The 26,176-nt window shown below is 42.0% G+C and overlaps 1 protein-coding gene and 1 pseudogene across 1 annotated transcript in view; one reads left to right on the top strand and one right to left on the bottom strand.

Moving 5' to 3' along the window:
* SCN10A (sodium voltage-gated channel alpha subunit 10) overlaps nucleotides 1-25,829 on the bottom strand; it is a 125,375-nt gene extending 99,546 nt beyond the window's left edge. The window contains exons 1-3 of the mRNA XM_075555861.1: nucleotides 25,560-25,829; nucleotides 24,093-24,223; nucleotides 21,061-21,141 (exon numbers count right to left, since the gene is read on the bottom strand). Of these exons, the coding sequence (XP_075411976.1) occupies nucleotides 21,061-21,141; nucleotides 24,093-24,223; nucleotides 25,560-25,829 (482 nt within the window). The remainder of the gene's footprint in view (nucleotides 1-21,060; nucleotides 21,142-24,092; nucleotides 24,224-25,559) is intronic.
* On the top strand, nucleotides 12,584-14,322 carry LOC142454569 (ATP-dependent RNA helicase DDX18 pseudogene; annotated as a pseudogene).
* Nucleotides 25,830-26,176: the final 347 nt, after the last annotated feature.

Here is a 26,176-nt window from a genome sequence, read left to right as displayed (position 1 = left end):
TCAGTGATCTTTTCATGAGGGTGAGTATCAAGCAGGAGCTTGTCATAAAAACTAATTGTTCTTAGAGTTGGGCTTAGAATTAAGGATTGCATAGCTTAAAAATACATATACTATTGAATTATATGATCTGTGAACTATATGGCAATAAACCTGTTAATTTTTTTTTAAAACCCACCTTATTATTTGTTCTCCTTTTTGACCTGTTTTAAATGTATTCTACTTTTTAATTTTTTGGCTTCTTTTTCAATTGAGATTTTTTGGTGAATTATTTAGTTATTGTTGTTGTTTTGATTTGGGTATGTTTTTCTTTGTACGAAGTCCAGGGTAGGTAAATCTATAGACAGTAACTGGATTAATAGTTTCTTAGGGTTCTGGTAGGTCAGGTCATGGAGAGATGGGGAGCTAATAATATTGAGTAGAAGAATGAGAAAAATGCTTGAAAATTGTGACGATGATTACATGGCTCATTTTAATATGTTTAAACCATTGGGTTGTATGATCTGTGAATTGTATGTCAATGAAATTTAAAGTAGATTGTTTTTAAGTAGAACTTGGAGTTCCCAGGGATGATACAAAAGGAAGACAGTGAGGTAGATAGGAATAGCAGCCCAAAGGGACAGGGTGTGAAGATCATAGACCAACCTTGCTCACCATGATAGATTCACTGAAACACGGCATACTGAGCACAACAATGATCAAGTTAGAATCATTGCCAAATAGGTCAAACTAAAAAAAAACAAACCACCTCACTGACAATGAGTTAATTCCGACTCATAGCAACCCTTTGGGTTTCTGAGACTTTACATGAGTAGACAAGTATGAGAGTAGACAGTCTTGTCTTTCTTCGGAGTGGGTAGGTTCAATGGTTAAACTGGGGTTAGCAGTTCAGTTCATAGCCCTCACCACCACCTGTGCTCCTTATAGAATAGATTAGCATAGCTTCAATGTACCAGAATAATCGATGAAAGATTAAACTATGATCTTGTTTATAGAGAGCTATAAATGTAGATACAGATACAGATAGACAGGCACAGACATAGATATTGGCATAGATATAGATAGATAAAAACTAACACCTAATCATGATGCAACTCTTAGCAAATCAGAAATGGAAAGAAATTTCCATAACCCGATAAAGGGTACTTATGCAAAGCCCATCGCCAGTATCATAATAGGAAACATTAGACGTATACTCTTTAAAATCAAGAGCAAAAGAAATGTTATAACTTCTGTTCATTATTGTGCTGGAGGTTCTGTCCAGGTCATTAATGAAGGAAAAATAAACAAGTGTATAAGAATTATAAAGAAATTAGTTTATCATGGGTGCATAAGCAAATGTGGTGAAGAAAGCTGATGGAGCCTGGGTATCAAAAGATACAGCATCTGGGGTCTTAAAGAGTTGAAGGTAAATTAGCGGCCATCTAGCTGAGAAGCAACAAAGGCCACATGGAAGAAGTTCACCAGCCTGTGTGATCACAAGGTGTTGATGGGATCAAGTATCAGGCATCAAATAACAAAAAATCAAATCAAATCATTGTGAATGAGGGGGAGTGCAGATTGGGAACCCAACACCCATCTCTAGACAACTGGATACCTCCTTACAGAAGGGTCACAGGGAGGAGATGAGCTAGTCAGGGTGCCGTGTAGCAACAATGAAACATACAACTTTCCTCTAGTTCTTAAATGCTTCCTTCCTGCCCCCCCCCCCCCCACTCCACACTATCATGATCCTAATTCTACCTTACAAATCTGGCTAGACCAGAGGATGTACACTGGTACAGATAGGAACTGGAAACACAGGGAATTCAGGACAAATGATTCCTTCATGACCAGTGGTGAGAGTGGTGATACTGGGAGGGTGGAGTGGAAAGGGGGAACCAATTAAAAGTATCTACATATAACATCCTCCCTGAGGTATCGACAACAGAAAAGTGGGTGAAGGGAGACGTCAGAGAGTGTAAGCAATGACAAAATAATAATCATCTATAAATTATCAAGGGTTCATGAGGGAGGGGGGAAAGGGGAGGGAGGGAAAAAATGAGGAGCTGATACCAAGGGTTCAAGCAGAAAGCAAATGTTTTGAGAATGATGATGGCAACAAATGTACAAATGTGCTTGACACAATGTATTATGTATATATGGATTGTGATAAGATTTATGTGGATCCCCAATAAAATGATTAAAAAAGAGAAATGAGTTCATCATTAGAGATGTTATAATTGTTTATATAGAAAATCTACAGAGAAAATATTAAAATTTGTTAGGGAATTCAAAAATACACCTATATGTAATCCCCATACATAGACATTAATAGCAGTCAGATATTCTAGCCATAAAAATAAATATATGAAAGAGCAAAAAAGCTATAATGTTCCTGGGAGAGCTTTAGTGTAAGAGCTTTAGAGAGGACATTACAACATGCTGTGGAAGAACACAAAAGGAGTTGTGTATGAATTAGAGATACACCATGCTGATGTGTGTGAAAGGTTCTTTTTATAAATGTAGCAATTTTTCCTGTGGTAATAAATAAATGTAATGTATTTTCCACCAAAGTTTCAACAGAGTCTTAAGTAAAAATCATCCTGAAAACTTGACCCTAAAATTGATCTGGAAAAGCAAATAAGCAAGAAATCCCAAGGTAATTTATAAAGACGTCAAATAAGAAGAGGGTGCCATGATCAATCAGGTCAAATCTTTTTTAAACCATATAACTCAATGTGGGGTTGGCTCAGGGAGGCACAAAGAGATGATTGGGAGATATAAATTCAGGTGGAAGAAATTGCTTGGGAAATATTGGGGACTTAAAAATAGTATTGTGATAATATTTGGCTCTTAATATTCAGCCTATATTATACTAAATATACTATAATATACTAAAACATAAGTTCCAGAAAATGAAAGAGTTAAATGGAGGGAGAGAGAGAGAGAGAGAGAGAGAGAGAGAGAGAGGCGCTATGGCTATTGAAGGAATCAACTATCAACTTTGGCAGCGCAGATAAAATGAATGAATTATGCCATCAAGTATTAAATGATACAAGCCTCATAAGCATACTGCTGACTTGTGCAAAAGCACCAGGTGAAACATACATATAACATGATACCATTCTTTATACATTTGAATAAGAGACAAAGCAATTCTTTAAGCCTGAGATGCCACGTGCCCTCTCCTTATTTGTCACAGGTTCAGCCTCTAGTCACATGTTCTTTTTCGGCTAAGGAAACATTGATTTTTCCATTGGGGTTTTCTCTGCAATACGATTGCTTTATTCTGTCAATTGTTCTTCCAAAATCTTAGTGGGTCCCAGCGATAGGTGTCCCAGCATCACTAATAAGCCCGTCAATGTTTCTTTGGGAGGTCAGGCAATAGAGATAGTGGGAAGTTCTAACTTGGCCATCAATATCCTTTTTGTCCCCACTGGCATATTTGCATATCTCCTAGGACCTTGCTCCCACTTTAGCCAGGATGGGAATTTTAAGTTTGTTTTTTTGTTGTTGTTTTTTTAATTTTTTATTTATTTTAATTTTTTAATTTTTTGTTGTTTTTTTTAAGAAGGAAGAAGACATTTGAAAATGGAATATATATACATGCACTGTGGATACCCCACCCAAATACTGTGCATTATTTTTTTTTTTTACAAAACAACATTATCACCTTCAAAGTACTCTCCATTTCACTTAATGCATTTGTCAAATTTGTGATTCCACTCTTGAAAATATTTTTCAAACTCATCTGTTTGGATGGCCAACAACACCTCTCTCGTTTTTTTTTTTCTTCTTCACCTCCTCTATGTTGTCAAATTGCTGTCCTTTCATGTCCCTCTTCATCCATGGAAACAAAAAGAAGTCACGTGGAGTAAGGTCAAATGATTAAGGTGCATGGGACAAAAGAGGCATCATGTTTTTTGCCCAAAACTGCCACACTGCGATGGCTGTGTGAGCAGGTGCATTGTTGTGGTGGCAAAACCAGTCCCTTGTCAGTCACAGATCAGACCTTTTTTGTTGTTGTACACTGTTATGCAATGTTTTCAGAACCTCTAAATAGCTTGATTAACAGTCTGACCTGGTGGAATGAACTCCAAATGCACTACAAGTCAACATTTTCGATTGTTCTGGAAGCTGATGGACATCCAGAATGAGGTTTGGCATCAATCGACATTTCAACATTTTTGAAATGAGAAAGCCACTTGTACACTTGAATTTTTCCCATAGCGCTGTCCTTGTCAGCTGTGTTCAACATCACAACAGTTTCTGGGGCATATTTCCTGAGCAAGAAACAAAATGTCACAACCACACACTGTTCTCTTAAATTGACCATCACAAAAAACCAGGTTCGAGAGAAACTGCTTTTATGAAAAAATTCATTGTGACCAGGGAGTACCTTCCCAAGTGATGCCACAGGGTGCACTGACTCAGAGAGACTTTCTCAATGCTCGCTCAGCAGGAAAAATGTGTGCTATGAAAGCTTTGCTCCACCCAGTGCAATTTTGTTTTTTTGTGGGGGTACTCCCATATGTATGTGTGGTTGTTTGTGTGTGTGTGTGTGTGTATTCCCCCTCACACAGAGAAAAAACAGACAGGCAATCTGCTGCTGGTGAGGCAGAGAAGCAGGAAGCTACTGTATCAGCAGGTCATTCAACCAAGTCACATTTGAGGTCTATGGAAGGGAAGAGAGATAGAGATTGTAACTACTTGTGTCCAGAAGACTATATAAAAAACATGATAATAGAATCAAATTCTGATGCGACTGACTGCATTTCATATGCCCTCAACCATATACAGTGTGCATTTGGGCATCCCAGTAGTGTTAGCATTCTCATTTTTTCCATTCCCATTGCTCCAGCTTCCCTTCATTGTCTTGCTTCTCACCTTTACTTTTGGGTAACTGCTGGCTACCTGGTCTCATAGGCTTGATTGTCTACAGGAGCATATTACTCATGGGGATACTGCTTATTTTACAAGTCAATTTTTAGTTGGCTGAAATGTGACCTTCAGGAGTGGCTTCCATGCCTTCTTCAAAGGTCAGTGCCATTTTAGGTCAGTCTTATCTCTCTTAGTCCAAAAGATCTTATATTTTTTAGGATTTTGAGTTTTGTTTTACATTTTGATCCCCCTCTGTCCAGTACCTTCTCCTATGTCTCTGGTCAAAACAGTAGGTAACAGTAGCCAGGTCTCAGTCTAGAAGAGGCTGTGATTTCTGTGGGTTTAATCCTGTGGACAAGTTTCTTCTTTGAATCTTTGGTTGTCTTCATTCTCTTCTGCTCCAGATGTCTACAGACTAATAGTTGTATCTTAGATGGCCACTCACAAGACCTCAGATATTACTCACCAAACTAGGGGCTAGAACCTTGTCTTTATGAACTATATAATGCTAATTGACTAAGATGTCCCATGGGTCGATAGTTTTAGGCCTTTAACCCAGTAAACTAATTTCATTAGGTGTTTGGATAGGTGTAGGAGGTTCGTATTGCACATATGAATATATATGCAACACACACAAGCACATGCATCCACATATACACTTATACACGGATATACTCTTATGTGCCATCCTATGCACATATACATGCATATCCATCAAGTAGGTAGAATTTAATATTTTGCATTTTTCAAAGTGTGTTTATAAAGGAAGCAATGACCACAATTCATGTCAGTTAATCCCAAATCTGGTAAAGAATGGATTTAATAATTAGTGGCAATGAAAACTGATTCAGCTTCTTTGAAAGACAATTTGACACTATCTCAAAATAAAAATTGTACTTCCCTTTGGCTTAGAAATTTCACTTTGAGAAATTAATCTCCCACATTTACCCCTATATGTGCACAAAGACATGCATGTCAGGATAATATACAACAGAGCAAACCTGCTGCCACTGAGTTGATTCCAACTCGTAGTGACCTTGTAGGACAGTGTAGAACTGCCCCTTTGAGTTTCCAAGGCTGTTAATTGTTATAGAACGTCTCGCTCATCTTTCTCCCTCGGAACAGCTGGCAGATTCAAACTGCTGACCTTGGGGTTTGCAGCACAATGGATATGAACTCATACGGAGGAGCGCTACTCTTGTCTATGGAATCGCTATGATAAAAACCACAGGCCCTTATCCCTGTAATATTTTATCTGTTTCCCTTTCTAGTCATCATTTTTGTTTTATGAATATTGTTACCACATTTTGGTTGTTGTTGTTGCAGGAATGTGTTAAAGTTAAGGATTACTTAGCATTACAAAGGGTTATTTTTTCCCTCATGTTTAATGCTTTGGGCCCCAAAGTCCACTTTCTAGGATATCAAGGCTCTGGCTCTTGATTCCTTTCTGCTTGCCTTTGCTTATAAGTTTGCCCATTCTTTAATCTTAGCCCATCTGAATCACCTTGAGGAGTATCTTTATAAAAGAAATTCAACATGGAGTTTGTAATTACATTGTTTTGTAATATAGTGACATTTAAAAATAGGTATGTTAAGTCTACCCATAGTTATGGACATGGCAGACTTCTTTGGTTAGTTTTCATGTTATTTAATATTGTGCATTTCTTATAATAGCTTAAAAAGTATTTTATTGTGTGGCTTGGTTTTTTTAATCTCTTTGTTTTTGCAACAAAAACTCTTCTGACATTTAGGAAATGTTTCATTTTTTTCTTCTAGTGGTTACTCTAGATCATTACAGTGAAAACAATATAATACATTACCCTCAATATTTTATTTCTTAAAAGATATCTGTTGTTACCATTTGGTCCTTCTCTTTACTCTGCTTCTATTGAGTAAAGTATTTTTCATGTTTACCTTTGTACTGCTAAATAGAATCTTTTTTCAGTTATTTGACTGATCAGCTTTAGTGGCACACTGATTTACTCCCAATAAAATGGGCTGGGGGTGGTGGTGGTGGTGGATACTCTTTAACATCTTACTATAGCAGACTCTGAATGCTGCTATTTGGATCACATCACAGATTCAGGGCATCTACCATTCATATTTATTTTGGCATCGTCCTTGCCACACTGGGTCAGACTAATTCCCATAGTTACACAAATCCAGTGCTCAACATTTGTGTCTCTACTTCTATTTCCAAGATCATCTCTTAGTTGGCTGGAATTTATCTTCTAACTGTTTCCATACAAAGAATTTGTGAGAACAATTACAGTTGAATTCCGGTGTGTTCAGAATGGTTGCCCATCTTTCTAGGAAGAGAGTTTTACTGTGAAGTTTTATATTGCACTGTCCTTGCGGATATTGTAAGTACTGCTGATATGTTTCTGGTATGAATATTGCTATGAGGCAATGTAAGGCCAGCCTCATTTTCTCTCCTCCTGGAACTGAATGGGTTTGTTTTGTACTTGCTTCTAGAGACCTTTTTTTTCCCCTTTCAAATTGAATCATTTTAGTATGTTAGGTCTCAATACCACTGTCCTTGTTCCGTGTTACCTGACCCATCCTTTGATTTTTTTCAATGTCTAGGTTCAAGTTTACTTTTACTCTAGGAGAGGTTTCTTGGATTTTATCTTGATCTGTTTGTTCCACTGCTTTGATTTCCCACCGCCCGCCCCAGGAAACTTCAATAATGCACATAGATTAGTGGATCTTATTTTCCCCTGTTGTGTTAGTCCCAGTTGACTAGAGAAACAAATTCATAGATATTCATATGTGTATAAGAGGGAGAATTATATCAAAGAATAATTGTATATTAAGACAACATCCCAGCCCAGTCCAGATCAAGTTCAGAAGTCCCATATTAACCCATATGTCCAATACCAGTCTATAAATCCATGCACACGTGCAATGATGCCAAATGCAGGAAGATCACAGGTCAGTGGGTGGAAAGTCTTGTGGATCCAGTGGAGGTGAAAGTATTCAGGGTTGGCATGGGTCTTCACGTAGTCCTTCCAGCTGCAGGGCTCTGGTTCCATCAGAGTAGCTCCATGTGGCTTGTCAGCAGAAATGTCTCACAGGGAGAGAAGCAGAGAATGTGCTTCCAACCTCCCAGGAGGTACATAGGCATTCCCAGAATCCTCAGGAGAAGACCATGCCCACACAGAGGCCTCGTTGACTACGACCTGATTGACAGACTAGACTTCACCCCTTCGCAAGTTGACAGGAGATTACATAACCGCCACACCTGTTGAACATACTTCCAAAGAATGTCATACGCTAGTCCTTTGAACCTCGCGTTTCCATCGCCGTACACTTGCTTTCCCGTTCTTCTTCTCTGTGACTCTTAGACACTTCCCCCCTTTTCACTATTCCTTTTGCTCTTAATTTCATCTTCCCATTGTAATGGCTTTGTTTTGCCTTCTTCTGGCCAGTGTCTTCTCCGCTCATATTTCTGCTCCTATCGAGCTGGCTTCCCTCCCTTGAGCCCTGGCATGTCTTCGCTTTCTTCTTTTTAGTCTTCTTTAGCAAAAATGTTGGTTTCATTAAGAATTAGTTTACAAAGTGTACGAAATAATACCCTTTCCAACTCGTCTCCAGATTATTTTGCTGAGTGTGCTTTGCCAGTGGGTGAATTTTACAGCTTTTTTTCCACACACTTAAAGGCATTTTTAAAAAATGGTTATCTATCAATTTCCCTTTGCCTTCTTTATTACTGAAGGAGTAGGATCACCTTAGACAAGTTATTCATGGAAATTTCCTGTAGGATATAAAGAGGGATCAGGGTAGAAATCTGGATATCACAACTCCACGCCTCTCTCTTTCTTGGCTGTTACAGACACGAGCATCTTCCTGGAAATTGGCTCATCTATAGGATTATTCTTTGAGTCAAATGGGGTCCAGAATGGCTTCTCACTCCAGTCCCAGTTGGTTAAAAAAGAAGAAAGGTAGATTCTTTACTTTCTCTTGAGATTGTCACCTTCAGCAAAATTATATATGCTGCTCTTTCTGGCATGCGTGGTCCCTGGACATCACCATCCTCTATGTATCTCCTTACCTCCTTCTGTGGAAGTCCTGTCCAACATCATCTGCCTTTGATGGCATCTACACATCTTTTGGGATTGGCAGATCACATATACCTTCCAGTTCACTAAAAGTGAAGTAGGGTCCCCACATCCCCCCATCCCATTTCCCCATTATTTTGCTTGATTTCCAAGAAAGGAAGAAGAAAATGCTAATAATAAGCAAGCATTCGCTACTGGAACAGTGTTACAATTTACATTTCTGCGTATCGTAGTTCCAATTTATAAGTGCACTTCCCTGTTTTATGATGGTCCTTTTGATACAGCATCCTTTTCTCTTATGGATGCAAACCATTCGCTCCTTTCTAATGAAACGAAGAACGCTCCTCGAAAGTGTACTTTTGGTCTTCACTTTGCCTGTCTTCATGGGTTGGGTCTCACTTTTGTGGGTAAGGCCATTTCCTCATAACCGGGCAATTCTTCACCTTTTAATTTTTATTTAAAAGGGAGGCCATGCACACTTACAGGGAGTTCTGCAAGTGCGTGCTCAGGAAGCAGCAGCAGTGGGCTTCTCTGTCCTGGGACTGGACCTTGACCGTGAATGACTTTGATTCTGGGGAGTCTCAGATGTAAGTCAGCATTGGTCAGTGGTCCCTCAACACAGTTCAAAGTCTCCAGAGCAAAGTCTTTCACTCCTTCGCGGGTGCCCTGACAGCAGGATGGGGTAAGGAGACTCTGAGACTCAATGTTGAATTGTAGACGTACACATCACCCCTCTCGTTTCAGGCCCTAAGAGGATTTACTAACACCTCACTATACCTGGTGTTCTGAAGTCTAAGTCCCTGGGTGACATGACCAGCTTGTTCTCCGCTAATAACCCAAAGGTTGTTGGTTTGAACCCACCCACGACTCCGTGTAAGAAAGGCCTGGCAAACTGCTTCTGTACGATGAACATCAATAAAATCTTGCGGAGTACAGTCTTCTCTGAAGTACACGGGGCCACCAAGAGTAGAGCTCAACCTGATGGCGATGTTTTGTTTGGTTGGTTCTCAGGTCTAGCGCCATCTTGGTCTAGTGTCTATGAAGAATGAGGTTTCCTTTGCAGCGAAAGTCAGGCTAAGGTTGTCTTCAGGTTGCAAAGAAAAAGATGAGGTCTAATTGCTCAATTTACACACTTTCAACCAATCACTGAGAGGTCATCTTACAGACCCACCTTCCCATCTTTCCCAGTACCTGCCACCTTGCCCAGTACGTGCAGCGCCAGGTCCCTAGGCTCTCTGGAGTTTGTAGGAGGTGAACATGTCTTGGTCCTCCTTTTCATCCCCCTCTGCAGGATAAACTGTCATTTATCCTCCTCTGATCTGCTAAGTCAGGAACCTCCGCCCACATTCCTTCTTCTAAGATTGTTTTGACGCCTTTGCCTTGCTCCCTCTCTTTGTTCTTGTGTATTTATACTGTTCCCATCCCCTTGCTGTCACTTTATTGGCATTTTGAGAGGGCTGGGGTAAAACACATGCATGCAATTTTCCATATTTAACCAGAATCCCCAAATAACTCTTACTTTTGAGAGAAAGTGCTTTGCATTAAAAGTTCACAAGAAGGATAGCAATTTTTACATGCTCTATGATCTCAGCCATCTCAAAGATGTAATTTTAGCAGATTGCCCTATATATCTGCAGACGATCAGCTAATAATACCAGTGATCTCTCTAACCGATTGCACTATTTTTTCATTTACATTTTGCAGTATTTTGCATTTTATGCAGTGGCCTTTATTTTTTTTAAGATTACCTTGGTTTTCCACCTTTTTATCATTCTTTGAAACACAGTTAATAAAAAGAGCACCCCTAAGGGAAAAACATAAAATAAAATCAACTCACTGCTGTCAATGGATCCCGACTTACAGCAGACCCTATAGAGGATAGGCTAAAACTGCCCCTGTGAGTTTCCGAGATGGTAACTCTTTATGGGAGTAGAAAGCCCAGTCTTTCTCCTGCAGAGTGGCTTCAAACTTCTGACCTTGTGTTTAGCAGCCCAGTGTGAAACCCCTCCACCCCCAGGGCATAGGAGACCTAAATTGGTTGCTGTAATGTGAACACTTGAGTGACATCTACCTGCCTCACAGAGTGGAACATTGTAAGTATTCTGCACACCTCGTTGCAATGACAACCTCTTTCCTCCACCCTAAAGGTCAGGATGATTCTGCTTTTTATGGCTCTCCTTTCCTTGCGTTTTTAACCACGGAGATCTGCATCTCTGGACAATACGGCTTATTTGTTTTCAAATTTGCATCTGCGGAGTCACGCATGTATTCTTTTGTGTCTGGCTTCTCTGATTCAATAATGAAACTCCTCCGCAGGAAGATGGAGAAGCAGAACCAGAAACGCTGGCAACGAAACCCAAAGCTACAGGGTGTGTGCTTACCGGAAGCACCTAATAGATGGACCTCAACGAACCGTGGGAGATGAAAAAGATAGAAAATACCTAAAATCGTCTATGAAGGGTGGCCTCTCAGGAGCCCCAAATGGAGACTTGACTAAAGACATGACTAAACAGTGGAAAATGTAAACATTAGAAGATCTCTCAAGGGGACAAGAGGAAAGTAAAAGGAAATAGAGGAAAGAAGTAGGAGGCAACGGGCATTTTTAGAGTTCTAAATACAGGCATGTATGTATGTAAATATTTATTTATATATAAGGATAGGGAAGTAGATCTATGTATATATATTTATATGTTAAGCCTTAAGGTAGCTGATGGACATTTGGCCTCTACTCGAGTACTCCTTCAACGCAAGAACACTTTGTTCTAATAACCCAACACTCTGTGATGCTCACCTTCCAGACACAATCACTGAAGACAAATACGTGCATAAGCAAATATGGTGAAAAAAACCAATGGTGCCCAGCTATCAAAAGATATAGCATCTGGGGTCTTAAAGGTTTGAAGGTAAACAAGTGGCCATCTAGCTCAGAAGCAACAAAGTCCACATGGAAGAAGCACACCAGCCTGTGTGATCACGAAATGTCGATGGAATCAGGTCTCAGGCATTAAAGACCCAGAACAACAACAAAAAATCCTATCAATGTGATTGAGGGGGAGTGAGGAGTCGAGACCCAAAGTCCATCAGTAGATGATTGGACATCCCTTTACAGTAGAGTCACAGGAAGAGACAAGCCAGTGAGGGTGCAGTATAGCATACAACTTTCCTCTAGTTCTTTAATGCTTCCACCCCCCACTATCATGAATGACCCAAATTTTACTTTACAAATCAGGCTAGACCAGAGGATGTACACTGGTACAGATAAGAACTGGAAACACAGGGAATCCAGGATATAGAAACCCCTTAGGACCAATAATGAGAGTAGAGATACCAGGAGGGGAAGGGGAAGGTGGGGAGAAGGGGGAACTGATCATAATGATCGACATATAACCCCCCCTCCCAGGGGGATGAACAACAGAAAAGTGGATGAAAGGAGACAGCAGTCAGTGTAAGACATGAAAAAAATAATAGTTGATCAATTATCAAGGGTTCATGAGGGAGAGAGGGTGGGAGAAGGGAGGAAATGGGCTGATACCAAGGGCTCACATAGAGATAAAATATTTTGAGAACGATGATGGCAATAAATGTACAAATATGCTTGACACAATGGATGGATATATGGATGTGATAAGAGCTTTATGGGCCCCCAATGAAATGATTTAAAAAAATCCCCCAAGGAAGCTGCCATTTTATGCAATGGAGAAGCAACAACACAACCAGCCCGTTGAGAATTGAATAAGAAAAAAAGAAGACAACAGAAAAGTGAGGGATGCTGCTGTGCCTGATTAAAAAACAAAAAGACGTAGAGGAGTCCAAAGAATGTGGCATCACGTCTCCAGCAGAAGCAGACATGAGAGCGGAAAAGGCCAGAGGAGGAGGAGGAAGACTGAATTGCCCAGCCTGGCCCTGAGACCGACGGGTGGGTGCATTTGAAGCTTTGCAGGCGCTTCTCTAGCTAACCTTGTCGACACAAACTCCCCGAGGGCGATGAGAGAAGCTGGCTGTACAAACAGGACTGAAATGCAGCATCGGCTGCTCCTGGAAGGCAGGGCTCTCCTAGAAGCTGCAAAAACAGGCAGCGGCACAGCCCTCGCCTTTCTCATCCCTGCAGTTGGACTCACTGCTAAGTTCAACTTCATGCCCAGGAATGGACGGGCGCTCTCATTGGCTGGCCCACTAGGGAGCTGGCCATGCAGACACACGGTGTGCAGAAGAAGCTAAAGACACACCACGTTCACACGTTCCGGCGGATCACGGGAGGCAGTAACCGATCTTCAGAAGCACAGAAACTTGCTAAGGGAATCAGCCTCATTGTAACCATGCCAGACTGCCTCATGGGTCATATGCACAGTCCCCCCAGGGTTTCTGTCTAAAAACCGACAGTGCCTGCTGATGGATGAGGCTGACCGGAGCTTGGGTGTTGGATTGGAAGAGGAATCGAAGCAAAATGTTAAACTGCTGCCAGTACACAGACAGACCATCCTTTTTCTGCCACTCAAACGTGGAAAGTTGAAAACATGCTGCGGATTTCTCCAAAACAGGAGGCCCGGTAGGTTGGTGTAATGTCACTCAAGCCAGCGCGGCCGTGGATGTTCTCGAGCACAGGGACACATTGTCTGGCCCTCTGGCCAGAGACTCCTTCGGCTCTTTACGCTCCTGAACAAAAACCCCAAGAAGAAACTAACGGTGTTCTTTTCATCCTGCCCGTTGGTTAAATATCACTATGAATTGCTGAACTGCATTGAGTTGCCCGCCTTGATCATTCATGGACCACCAAAGTAAAACAAGCAAGTTTTTAAAAAATTAAATTCCGCTATGCAGATTCAGGGGTGTTGTTGTGCACAGCGGTGACAGTCTGAGGGCTGGATATTCCTGAAGTCCACTTGACTGGTCAGCGTGACCCTCCCAACGACCCTAAGGGGTATATTCATCATGTGGGTAGAGCAGCCAGGGGCTTACATGGAAGAGGGCAGCCTTGCTCCTTTTGCATGCAGAAGAATTGGTTTTCCTTCATTACTTGAAGCAATCCAATGTTCTTTTTACGTGAGTTTGAGTTTTCCTGGTCCAACATTTCCAATATTCAGTCTCAGCTTGAAGAATTTATGGAGAAGAACTACTTCCTTCATAAATCAACCCGGGAAGCGTATAAGTCACCTATTTGAGCATATGATTCTCACTCTCAGAAACAAATCTTTAATGTTAATCGTTTAAATTTGCCTCAAGGGTCCCCATCATTCATTTGGTTTCCAGCTGGTTCCTTTTGTTGATCTGAACAATGAAGGCAAACATAAAAAGCCAGAGGAGGTGGTGGATCTGGCTATCAGAAAACTCCAAATGTCGAAAAGTCCAAGATCTTTCAGATATGAGCAAGAAATCACCCGGCAGCAGGCAATTCTCAGAGTGAAGACACACCTTCCTTCATCTTGAATAACTATCCCCAAATGGATTTTCTTCACCTTGATCTAACCAGGAAGTTTTGTACCCTTAAGGATTTGGACTGATTTATCAAGAGTTTAAATGGCAAACCCTGAGGACTGGCTGTACTGGCAAATCCTGCCCCCGCCCCGACTTTTTTTGTTTGTTTGTTTGGGTGGGGATCACAGTCAAAGAAAAGAAATACTTTTGGTCTTCTTTGATTTTCTTTTAAATATTTTAAATACCTTCCCCCCTCAAATGTGTATGTCACTATTTTGGCCTCATTTATACCTCTCCTTCCTGGTGGGGTATGCAGCTATGCTAACTTGCTGGCAAAGCTATGCCAAGTAGGTGGTACCAGTGATAATACTGAAAATGGTCCCAGGATATTTTGGGGTTTAGACTATTTCTTCAACCTTAAGAATAGCTCTTGATCCTTCTTGAAGACGCAGAGGATTTGGGTAAACCTAAGGGATTACCTTAGGTTAATAGTGGTGGTGATTTTTATCGATTGCTCATATGCTTTGTAGTGAACTTGACTTAAAATTTTTTAAAAGAAATTTAGGTTGCCACTGTTATTTGAAGAAAGTGTCCCTTGTTGTTCCTAATTTTGGAAGGCAGGGATCTGGAGTTTGGGTACCTGGTTTGTGGATGTAGTAGTCTTCCTGCTGTGTTCCTATTTGGTAGCTGAGCAAAGGCAAAAATGGTGGTGCTCGTTCAAATTAGATAATTTCAAAGTGGGTTAGGTTTTTGGCAACCCTCGTTGATTCTACAGGATACATAGCGGCCATGGCCGGCTACTCACATGGGCTGTTTGCTAGCCACTGACTGCTCGGCGTGTTGGAATACTATTATCGTCATGAGAAAACAGCTCTTCCAGATCTGGGAAATGAAAATAAGTTTGCAGTGCAGTTCAATAGAATAGGTCAGGGGGAAAAAGTAGCAAAAGCCACTGGTCAACCAGATTTTTACCCCAGGAGCTTCTGATTCTACTATTTTTATGCAATTTATTAACACCAAGCTAGCTCCATTTTATAGCCACCCAACTGAAATTGATGGCATTTAGCATTGTGCTCCTAAGTCCCTCCAGAGTCCCATGAATATAACCACACAAGGTTTGCATTGACAAGAACGTCAGATGAAGGGGCAAAGGACTGATAAACCCATTGTTGTGGGGAAAGAATGTGCAGTTCTACTCTGGGCCCCTGATGTCAGCCCTGGACTGCTGGGTGCCTTCTTTGGCTTCCTGGAATCTTCATTCTTGGCATTTAATAACGTTTTCTCTCCAGTGACTTTTTGTTTCAGAAATCATGGTTCAAAAAAATAAAAAACAAAGGGAAGACCAGCTAATGACTGCACAGGTCAACACTTGATATTTTGAGATGTGACATTTCCCTGTGCGTCCTCATTTTGTAATAAAACCTAAAGTCAAACAATTAAAAATAAAATCTAAAGTCATCCTTGACTGTGATACCCCCAGTATCATGTCAGTTTCATGTTCCCCCATAGCCATAAATAATTTTATCAATCATGTAAAAAAACTAAAAGACATCCTCGTGTGCATAAAAACCAGTTGTTATTGAGCTAACTCATGGTGTCCCCATGTATGTCAGAGCGGAGAACTGGGCTCTTGAAGCTGTGTTGTATGTTGTTTTGTGTTTTGGTATATGAAACCCAGGATTGGTGAACCTGTAGGTACAGCAAGTAGAATAAGGGTTTTGGGGGGATTATGGAGTACAGTGGTGGGGGGTGTGTATGAGAAGGGAGATCATGTCAAGGAGTCCAGGAAGAAAAAGAATGTTTACAAACTGACTGTGGTAGCAAATGTACAATTCTGCTTGATGTGATTGAACTATGGCATAGTATGATATAGGTATGAACTCCCAATTAATAATTAAAACATTTTTTGAAGCCTGCTTTTTTTAGAAGCAGATTGGCCTTTCTTCTGAGACAACTCTGGTTAGACTAGAACCTCTAACCATTTGGTTAACCGCCCAGCCCTACAGTAAGTGTTTTGCATTACCCACGGCCTCTTTGGGGTTGGGAGCTATATAGCTTATGCATGTTTATTGCTGTACATGATTCTATTCTAAGAAAATAATAGGAGTACTTAATATACTCAGAGATTTATGGACCATATTGGTTATTTCCACTGTGGGGCTTTTTGTGTACGAGTTCTTAAACCGTGGTTCAAATGTGCTCGCACACACATGCTTCTGTGGAGTGTTTGTAGCTGTGTAAACAGAGGATCATAGGGAGGAGGCCTAGTGGCGTAGCCTTTGTGCATTGGGATGTGCACTGCAAGGTCAGTAGTTTGAAACTACCATCCGCTCCACAGGGAAAAGACGAGGCTTTGGTCTCTCTGGGTCGGGATGGACTCATGGCGGGGAGAGAAGCACTGGCCTAGCTTGTGAGTTACACATTGGGAATGAAGTTAGTCCTTTGTACCCACCAGCCACTCCCAGGGTGGAAGAGGAGACTTTCTGCTCCCGTAAAGATGTACTGCATTGTAAACCCAAAAGGACAGTTCTACCCCTGTCCCTAGGGTCACTGTGGATCTGAATGTACTAAATGATCATGAGGGAGGGGGAGGTATAAACGCTTTGACAGCTAAAGCCAACTGCTTCCCAAAGTCGTCACCACAGCATTGCGAGCTTCCTTTGCCCAAAACTTTGTATTCTCACACTTTAAAATTGTCAGAGAATAAGTTATCATTGTGGGTTTAATTCGCCTTTCCTCCATTATGAAACAAGTTACGAAAATTCTCACATGCCTCATCGGCCATTGTTATCATTTTCATTCGAGTTTTTTGCTCATTTTAAAATGGATTGCTGGGATTCTGTGGTGCTCACTTTTCCAACATGATTGCTGAAGACAAAATGGGTGCATAAGCGAATGTGGTGAAGAAAGCTGCTGGTGCCTGGCTATTAGAAGATATAGCATCTGGGGTCTTAAAGGATTGAAGTTAAGCAAGCAGCCATCTAGCAGGGAAGCAACAAAGCCCACATGGAGGAAGGACACCAACCCGTGGGATCACAAGGTGTAAATGGGATCAGGTATCAGGCATCAGAAGATCTCAAACAAACAAATATATTGATGTGAACGAGGGGGCTTAGAATGGAGACCCAAAGCCCATCTGTAGACAATTGGACATCCCCTCACAGAAGGGTCACAAGGAAGAGATGAGCCAGCCAAACACAACATTCCTCTAGTCCTGTGATGCTCCCCACCCCACTATCATTACCCCAGTTCTATCTTGCAAATCTGGCTAGACCAGAGCATGTACAATGGTAGAGATAAGAGCTCTGGACACATAGAATTCAGGACAGATAAACCCCTCAGGACCAATAATGAGAGCAGTGATAACAGGAGGGTAGACCCAAAGTGGGGGGAGAAGGGGGAGAAAGGGGAAACCCATCACAGTGATAACATACAATCCCCTATCCCAGGATGAACAACAGAAATGTGGGTGAAGGCAGACAGCAGATAATGTAAAATATGAAAAATTATCAAGGGTGTGGTAGGGAAGGGATTAAAGAGGAGCTGATACCAAGGGCTCAAATAGAAAGAAAATGTTTTGGAAATAATGACAGCAATATATGAACAAATGTGCTTGCTACAATTGATGTACAGATTGTTATAAGAGCTGTCAGGGCCCCCAATAAAATGATTTATTATAAAAATTAGACTGGATTGCTCTGGCTTTTGTAGCTGGTTTGCATTCTGGGTGTACACCGTTTTTCAGATACCTGTGTGGAAAACATAACATCTACTCAAACAGCTTGCTTTTCCCACGCAAAATGTTTGCTGGTGAACGGGACATTCTTACTTTTAGGATATCATCAGTTATGTAGGACCTCTGATAACGTGGTCGTTGTGTGTTGGGCTTCGAACCACAAGGTCAGTCGTTAGAAACCACCAGAGAAAGATAGGCTTTCGACTCCCATAAATAATTAGACACTGGGAAGCCCACAGGGGCAGCTCTTCTCTTCTCTAGAGGGGCATGATGAGTCAACATGGATGAGATGGCAGTGAGTTTGTTTTTATTTTTGTTTTACTGATTAATTACCCTGAGCCTCTTCTGCCCTGTGTAATGGATCTTTCTCTAACTCGAGACCACAGAGAGCCTATTGTCATTTTCTGTTTTCTTCTTTCCTTTCTACAAGTTTCATTTTCCCATCTTCCATGAAGGTATTTCCGTCTGAAACCACCTACATCGATTCTTGTCTGTTCTCTGAAGTTGGATGTTTCCTGTTCCACTGGGGTTCCCAATACTTTGACATCCTTCATTGAGGGTCATCCTTGCCTCCCATGAAGATGTTCAGTCTTGGAAACCCGAGTTCGGGTTGTTATGCATTGGAAAGGATCAGTAGGAGTGGTTTCGTTTGTAGCAAATCTTAGAATCCAGTAGAGCCAGTTTTCCCTCCTGGTCCTTCCTCCTCAAACGTCTTAGTTACCATATCATGTGTTCTTTGTAATTCCATATTGATGCTAGCATTAGTTTGTCAGTTCTATATTTTTAAGTCCATAGGGATTTGACCGGGGATTAATATGTTAACATTAATATATTAGTCATTTTAGGGAGTCATGACAATATGGAGACTTCAAATCCAAGAGCATATTATCTCTCCAGTTATATTTTAAAATTCCACTTAACATTTTATCATTTCCCTGGTAGAGAACTTACTCATACCTTGATCATTTTATTCACACGTTTTATATTTTAAGATACTCCTGTCGACTGTATTTTAAAAATTGATTTATTTACTTTTTGCTGCTAGTGTGCATATACAACTGATGTACATATAGTAGTTTATACTCAGCTACCATGCTATACCCTTGATTAATTCTCATGGTTTATCTCTAAATTATGCTGACTATTTTAGACACCCAGTAATGTTATCTGTAAGCCACATTTTTTTTAGTGTGTTTCTTATTCTTCCATCTTCTCGTTTTCTTGTCTTACTACACTTGATTACTGCAGCGGCTGTTTGACTCCTTCACAAAGTTAAACAGAACTAATGAGAACACCCATCTCTGTATTTTTAATTCTGGTCTCATGGAGAAAGCTTTCCATGTTTCACAATGAAGTATGATGTTTGCTAGTTTCATTTTTTTTAAGTGGATACCCTTTATCAGAGTACATAGCCCTGGTGGTGGGTCAGGTTAAGTGTTGGGCTGCTAATAACAAGGTCCGCAGTTCGAACCCACCAGTCTCATCTTGAGAGAAAGAGGAGGCTGTCTGCTCCCATCAAGATTTATAGCCTTGGACATGCTGAAGAAGCAGTTCCACCCTGTCTTACAGGTTTGCTAAGAATGAGAATCGACTTGAGGGCAGTGGGTTTTATCAGAAGAAGGCAAGCTCTCCTATTCCTATTTTTCAAAGAGTTTCAAATATGACATAGATATTGGAATTTAGCAAAGTTAGAAAACAAAGAAACAAACAAAAAACCCCAAAATGGTTTCCTTGTGATTCGAGTGAACGTTTACAGATCAGTGGGACTGTTCATTTTATAATGGATCCACATTGTATTTGGTGATGCTGATGGCAGCCCCACAGAGTAAGAGCATTCTTTCCACTGGCTCCCTGCGCTGACTGCTTCCATTGGCTCTTACCCTCTCCTGCTCCTGAGTTGCCTCCCTGGGCATCTCTGCCCTTTGGCTCTCCTATGGCAGATAGTTCTATGGAGTGTGGATTTCCCCGGTGTCTCTTGCTTGACTAAAAACTGAACCACGAGGGTAACTTCAGTTCTGAAGAGTGTCTGGAGGACCACAGTCTCAGAGTTTCCATAAGTCAACATCAGACCAGCAAGTAGGCTATTTTTATTATTATTTTGTTTCGTTCCACATGTTTTGGTTCATTGGTTTTCTTTATCAATTAAGATGCCGACATGATCTTTCTTCTTTAATTGGTTAATTGCCATACGACATATTTTCCATGATGGCCCATATGACTCTTAAAAACAGCACACACACACACACACACACACACATGCATACATACTCACCAAAGGTCAGAAAAAGAGGAAAACCCTATGGAGCTCTTGTGATCCTACAGAAAGTTATACCAAGCCTAAATGGGGAGGACAGCTCTCCCAGCTTGGGGTGGCACAGAATGCTTTGGGAAAGGATTCTCATAAACTAGAATAATCTTAGGAATATGTAAAGTAACTGTGAAGCGATGGTACTTAAACAGCTTCATTGATGGGCTATATTTGGAGTAGGTCCCAGAATCATTTGGCCTATGCTAATTTTGCTAATGCTCCTCTTTCCAAGTAGGACTGTCCTAGACTTCATTCACATGTAGACCTGGTGGGAGTGTGTGTGTGTGTGTGTGTGTGTGTGTGTGTGTGTGTGTGATGTGGTAGAGCATCACACCAAACCACTCTCAACCAATTAAAAATTAAATTAGACTTGGGGAGAGGGGAAGTGGGATCCAGACATCGGTACTTTCCAAGTCTTCCCAAAGGAACTCAATGTGTAGTTGAGTCTGGGAACCACCAATCTATATCTGTTTGAAGTTGCAAAATGAAGGGGCGGAGTTTATGAAACAAAAATGCCACAGAGAAGAAGAGACCCAATCACCAAAAATCCAGAAGAGCAATAGGACTTAGCATTGCTCACATGAGATCTGGTAGATAAACAGAAGAGCAAGACCACTACATAAGTGGAAGGAAGAGGACGAAAAAGGGAGGAGACACAACAGCAGTGATAAAAATCTACTCACTCAAGTTTATCTGGAAGTTCCGTTTGGGTCATGCACGCACAGTTGACCAAAATTGTGATCGTAATAAAGAAGGTGAACCATCTGAGGGGCGAGTGTTAAGGAAAAGCTGGGAGTCACCATGTATGTCCAGGGTTCATCTGTGATCATCTTGATCACTTCATCATCAATGATTGAATTTATAGTTCCCATCTCGTATCAAAACTATGGTCTTATGACCTGATCATTATTAACACTATCTGAATGTCTACCCTGGGGTGTGTGCTTGGTCCACATATGACTATTTAGATGATTGACCTAAAGATTTTGACTTTTCAGGTGGATATTATGATCTGTGATTGGAACTGAGACAACAGGTTGACAAATAACTTTTCCAAGGTCACACAAGTAGTTAATTATGCTGCTGAAGTAGGGACTCAGATCCCTGAGGCAGATGGAAGGAGATGGAATCCCTTTTCCAAACTATCCTTCTGCAACAAATGCCTTCATTTTTCTATTCAACCATGAAATTTCATCTACCAATTGTCTCTTTTAATCTTGAGAGATAGCAAGGGTTTTCTTAGGAAGTTACAGATTAGGGAAAGTGAGCACTCCTGGGAAGTCACTCAACCATCATCATTGCATTGGCTTCCTAATGTAACTGAGACCAGTTATGCAGAGGATGCACTTTGGTCTTGCAATGGCAGAGCAGGTTCAGAGAAGGGAGATGCTGGCTGAAGAACTCTCTGAATGGGATTAGACTGTCTTGGGGGGAACTCTGGATAGCCAAAGAGGAGAATCTTAGGGGCAGAAGGCCGGCAATGGGTTTAAAGGAGACCCTGAGACTGGAGGAGTGTGGAAGGAGGTGAGTTGACAGGAAGCAATGCTGGTGGAGAGAACCCAGAGGTAAACTTCTCCGTTTGGACATTTTTTTCTTTTTCTGAGAATTAGCTGGGTTCTTAATTACTTCCTACAGAAAAACAAAGTCTGAAGATAAATTTGACCTACAGAGCAAGTGCAGCACTCATCCTTCATCATTTCAATTTGAGCAGAAGTATTTTAGATCTATTTTTGTGTTCTGTAAATGCCTTTTATGTGCCCTGCTTTATAGTTACTTAGGAACATGACTATTTTGAAAAGGGAAATTCTACTAATTAAGCCACATTTTCCTGTTGGCTTATAATTAAATTTAGAAATGTGTTCACATAGGGGACCCTGTTAACTCAAGGATTAAGTTAAAAATCTTGTCTCCAAAGCCATAGACCTTTATAAGTAGTATGGGAGATTATGTTTGATATTGCTTATGAGAACCATGATAGCAAACATGATTGCAATTATATTTTAGATGACATATGAATAATAGGGCCCTGAAAATTGCATACATTGAGGAGTATTTTTTAGGGCTGGAGCTACCAAGTTCACGAGTTTAAATATATAAAATGCAGCCTTTCTGTCAAGCTGTGACTGTACTACACAATCATTTACTCATCAGCTCTCAAGATGAAAAGGCTATTCACTGGTCACTTAGTCCTTTAAAGAGATTTTTATTTCTAATTAGCCATTTCTTATGATTTGGATGAAATTCAACCAGCTTCCATGGATAGGATTTTGTACCTTTGCTGCATCTCTTTATTTATACTTTTTATGTAATTGCATATATATGTATATCTAAAACCCCAAGTGGTGATGATAAGCTGAAAAGATAATTACTCTAGTTCATTTCCATTAATTCCCTGTTTCTTCACTCCAGGGATTGCTCGAGGCAGGATGACCTCTTAACTGGGTGTATGATCTGGAACAATTTACTTAACGCCTCCAGAAGTCAGTCTCATCATCTTCAGAATGGGGATGGTATTACCTGCTTCTAGGGGCTCTTTACCCAGGACAATGTTGACCCTGAATTGGAATTTAGCAAGTGAAAGCCTATGATTATCATTACATATTCTTCTATGGAATTGAGAGACTCCAGCTTCAATTAGGAAACTATAACACAACCTGGTTAGCCATAAAAATGAAGTCTATTTAAGGAAAAAAAGGTGAGGCACATTTATGAGCAATGCAGTGTTTCCCATCGACAGTCTAGGCATCCCACTAAGCTTCTCCTGAGCCGAGGAGTCAGGGCTTTTGGTTTTCTTTCGACTGGTGTCCTCTAGGAAGAGGCTGGCTACCATCTGACAGGCAGTGGAGGCAAGGCCTTAAAAAAAAAATCAACCACTTGGAAGCAAGGCTCAATTAATCCTTAGGAACGTTCCATTTGGACGGTCACCAGGGGGAGACCCTTGGAAACCAAGCCAATGTCTCTTTGTACTACGGGTTAGACTTGACTTGAAACACACACACACACACACACACACACACACACACACACACACACACACCCTACAATCAACCAACCAACCAACCAAAATAAAATCCCCTAAAACCTGAAGACATCTTTTTTTTTTAAGCTCGCCAAAGGAATTACTATAATATAGACACTTGCCCAATGTGTGTGTTGTTAGCATTATATTCTCCAATGGTGAGGCCTTGGGCTGCTGGTATTTTTAGCATGCTAGTTCTCCAGAAGCAACCTGTGGGGTTGGCAGTGCCTCACGACCAAGACTCTGCCCATCACGCTGTTCTTTTTGCCCCTCGAAGGGGTCACTCTCTTGTTTCTTCCCGACATGACTCAGGCACACTGTAACATTCATGCCTATCCCACCTGCCCAAAGAAGGCAAGATACCATTCGGACAGGGTAATTAGGGCCCCTACTCTGCTGTGCAGGGAGGTGGATGGGAATAGTCGGTTACATCCCATGGGGAGAATGTTCCTAGGGGTCTCAGTCAAAGCTTCTTTCATCAAAAAGGACATTTTCTACGTTGTGTCTGGATTACTCTGAGGTGAGCCTCATGCCTCTGAGCTCTTCTGTGTTTGGAGGGGTGGCTGTGGGGTGTCAAGCACATTAAAGGAACAATTTTTTAAACTTTAATGGGATCCTTATCTCGGGATTCAATTACCAGCCTTTGAAGAAGACATTAAACACAAGGCCTGATTCTAACGGGTGGAAGAGACCAACTGCAAAGGATATGAGTGGACGGACACTTTGATGGCCGTCCTTCGGATCCGGTGGAAAGGCGTGAAGAGCCACAGGGCCCTGGTGGCACTAAACCGGGAAATAGTCCTCCTTTTGTTCAGCACCATAAACGTCTAAAACAAAGCAGAAGGGGGACCTCCAGTGAGAAACAAGCCTCCGTGCACAGCCGTGCTGTTGAGCAGTGCGTGCTGTCAGCTTAGGTCACCCACAGGACAGACTCTGGACATCACGAGGCAATGGGAGCCAGAGAGCTGGGAGCCTCGGGGCCTAAGTAGCTCATCCTGACCACCTTGGAAAGATCCCAGCCCCTGGCAAGCTGAGTCCTGTGGAACGCTGAGTCCTACGGGCAGGCAGCTAGTCCAGAGGCTGGTATGAAGCACTACCCCCGGGGTGAGGATTCTGGCAGCAGAAGAGGGCCTTTGGGGGAAATTTTGAGTGCCCTTATGACTAGAGGACTCCCTCTGACCTGCGATGCTCTTTCCATCTGCCCCTTCTAGACCTCCTCCTTGTACACCTTCTCCGGACCCCTGCAAAGTGAGGGCTCTTGGCAGGGTGGAGGAGCAAGGCAGAGAGCCTAGCATCATTTTAGGTTTTCTACAGCCCTTCTTTGAGATGGCTGATTCCCTCCAAAGTCCTAAACCCCCATGCACCATTCCCCCCACTGTACAGAACGCTCAAGATACCATTCGGACAGGGTAATTGGCGTGGAGCCGTTCTTGTTCGAACCCATGGCCCCCAAGCGTTTCTAATTCTTAAAGAACTGGGAGTTTTGCTTTATGTGGGATATACAGATGTTGGCTGTGTTAGAAAAACTCAAGCTGAGGGAAAAATTTAGAACACAGGGACACGTAAACACCTGTGCCAGGGGCTCTTTGAGCAGTAACACAGCCCCCACAGCAATTGCCTGCACTGCACAGTCACTGCTGGGATTCACTTTTCTTCTCCTCGCATTCCCACGTGAGCAAAAGGATGAAGGATTTATAAGCATTATCATGAAGGCGTTTTGACTGCATGAATCCTCTAAACCACTCAAATAGGTTTGGGGGACTCTCGGGGTCCCAGGACCACCTTCTGAGGAATTCTTTTTATGAATTTTAAGGCTTCTTGCCACCATTTCCTACCCTTCTTCAACCTCAAGATCTGTGCTCTTGAGGAGAGCAGGTAGTTTGTAGAGAGTCAACACCTCTGGGGACCCTGCTGAACAGCTTGCTCTCTCTGCAAGCTCTGCAGCTGTGGTTTTCATTAGCCTCTCTAGTAAACGCCATGGAAAACACAAAGACGGTGTTAGAAAGGTGATTTCGATTTTTTTTCCTTCTTCTTCTTCATTCACGGAGTGAGCAACCGATTGGGTTGACACATCCCCCAGGACCCCAGGGTGCAGGAAGATCCCCCCCCCCACTGCTGGGTGGGGTGGAGACTTCCTCTCCCAAAGGTGAGAGAAGCCCTTACCCGGTGTGTGCGGTAGTAGGGATCCAGGTCCTCCAGTGCCTCCCCTACCAGCTCCACCGGGAGCTCGCCGTAGAACTTGGGCAGCTGGTTGCAGGCTTTCAAGTCTAGCTGGGGCCGAGGTTTCTCTTCTGCATCCTTCTTCTCCTGGCGCTTATCTCCCGCTTTCTTGGCTGCCTGCTCTGCGGCAATTTGCTTCTCAATCTCCACCAGTGACTCCGGGGTGAACCGACGGAAGTTGGTGGTTTCCAGAGACTCAAAGGGCAATTCCATCTTCTCATTCTTCAGGGAAGATGGACAGTCTTCTAAGAATGGATAAAACCACGGAGAGATAACAGTCTGCCCATGGGGCCTCTCCCTCTCAGCCCTTCTAAACCCGCTCCTTTAAGCAGCTCTCCCATCCCCAGCCTCCAGTTCCCCCTTTAGCTCACTTAGGCTGCTCAGGAGCCCGCTTCCTTTGCAGTGTTTTCAGGGGAGGCTGTGATTCCATCCCGCCCCAGGAACCTCAAGCTTGCGTGTTTGCACCCATGCAGTGCTGAGTCATTTCACTTTCATGGTTTTGGTAGATCTGCCCCACCCAGCCACCCCTAGATAGATGGCGCATCTAACCATATTGCCCT

This window comes from Tenrec ecaudatus, chromosome 8 (assembly GCF_050624435.1).
Source record: "Tenrec ecaudatus isolate mTenEca1 chromosome 8, mTenEca1.hap1, whole genome shotgun sequence".
Lineage (NCBI taxonomy): Eukaryota > Metazoa > Chordata > Mammalia > Afrosoricida > Tenrecidae > Tenrec > Tenrec ecaudatus.
The sequence above is the reverse complement of the archived record's forward strand: the minus strand, read 5'-3'. Positions and strand labels throughout refer to the sequence as shown.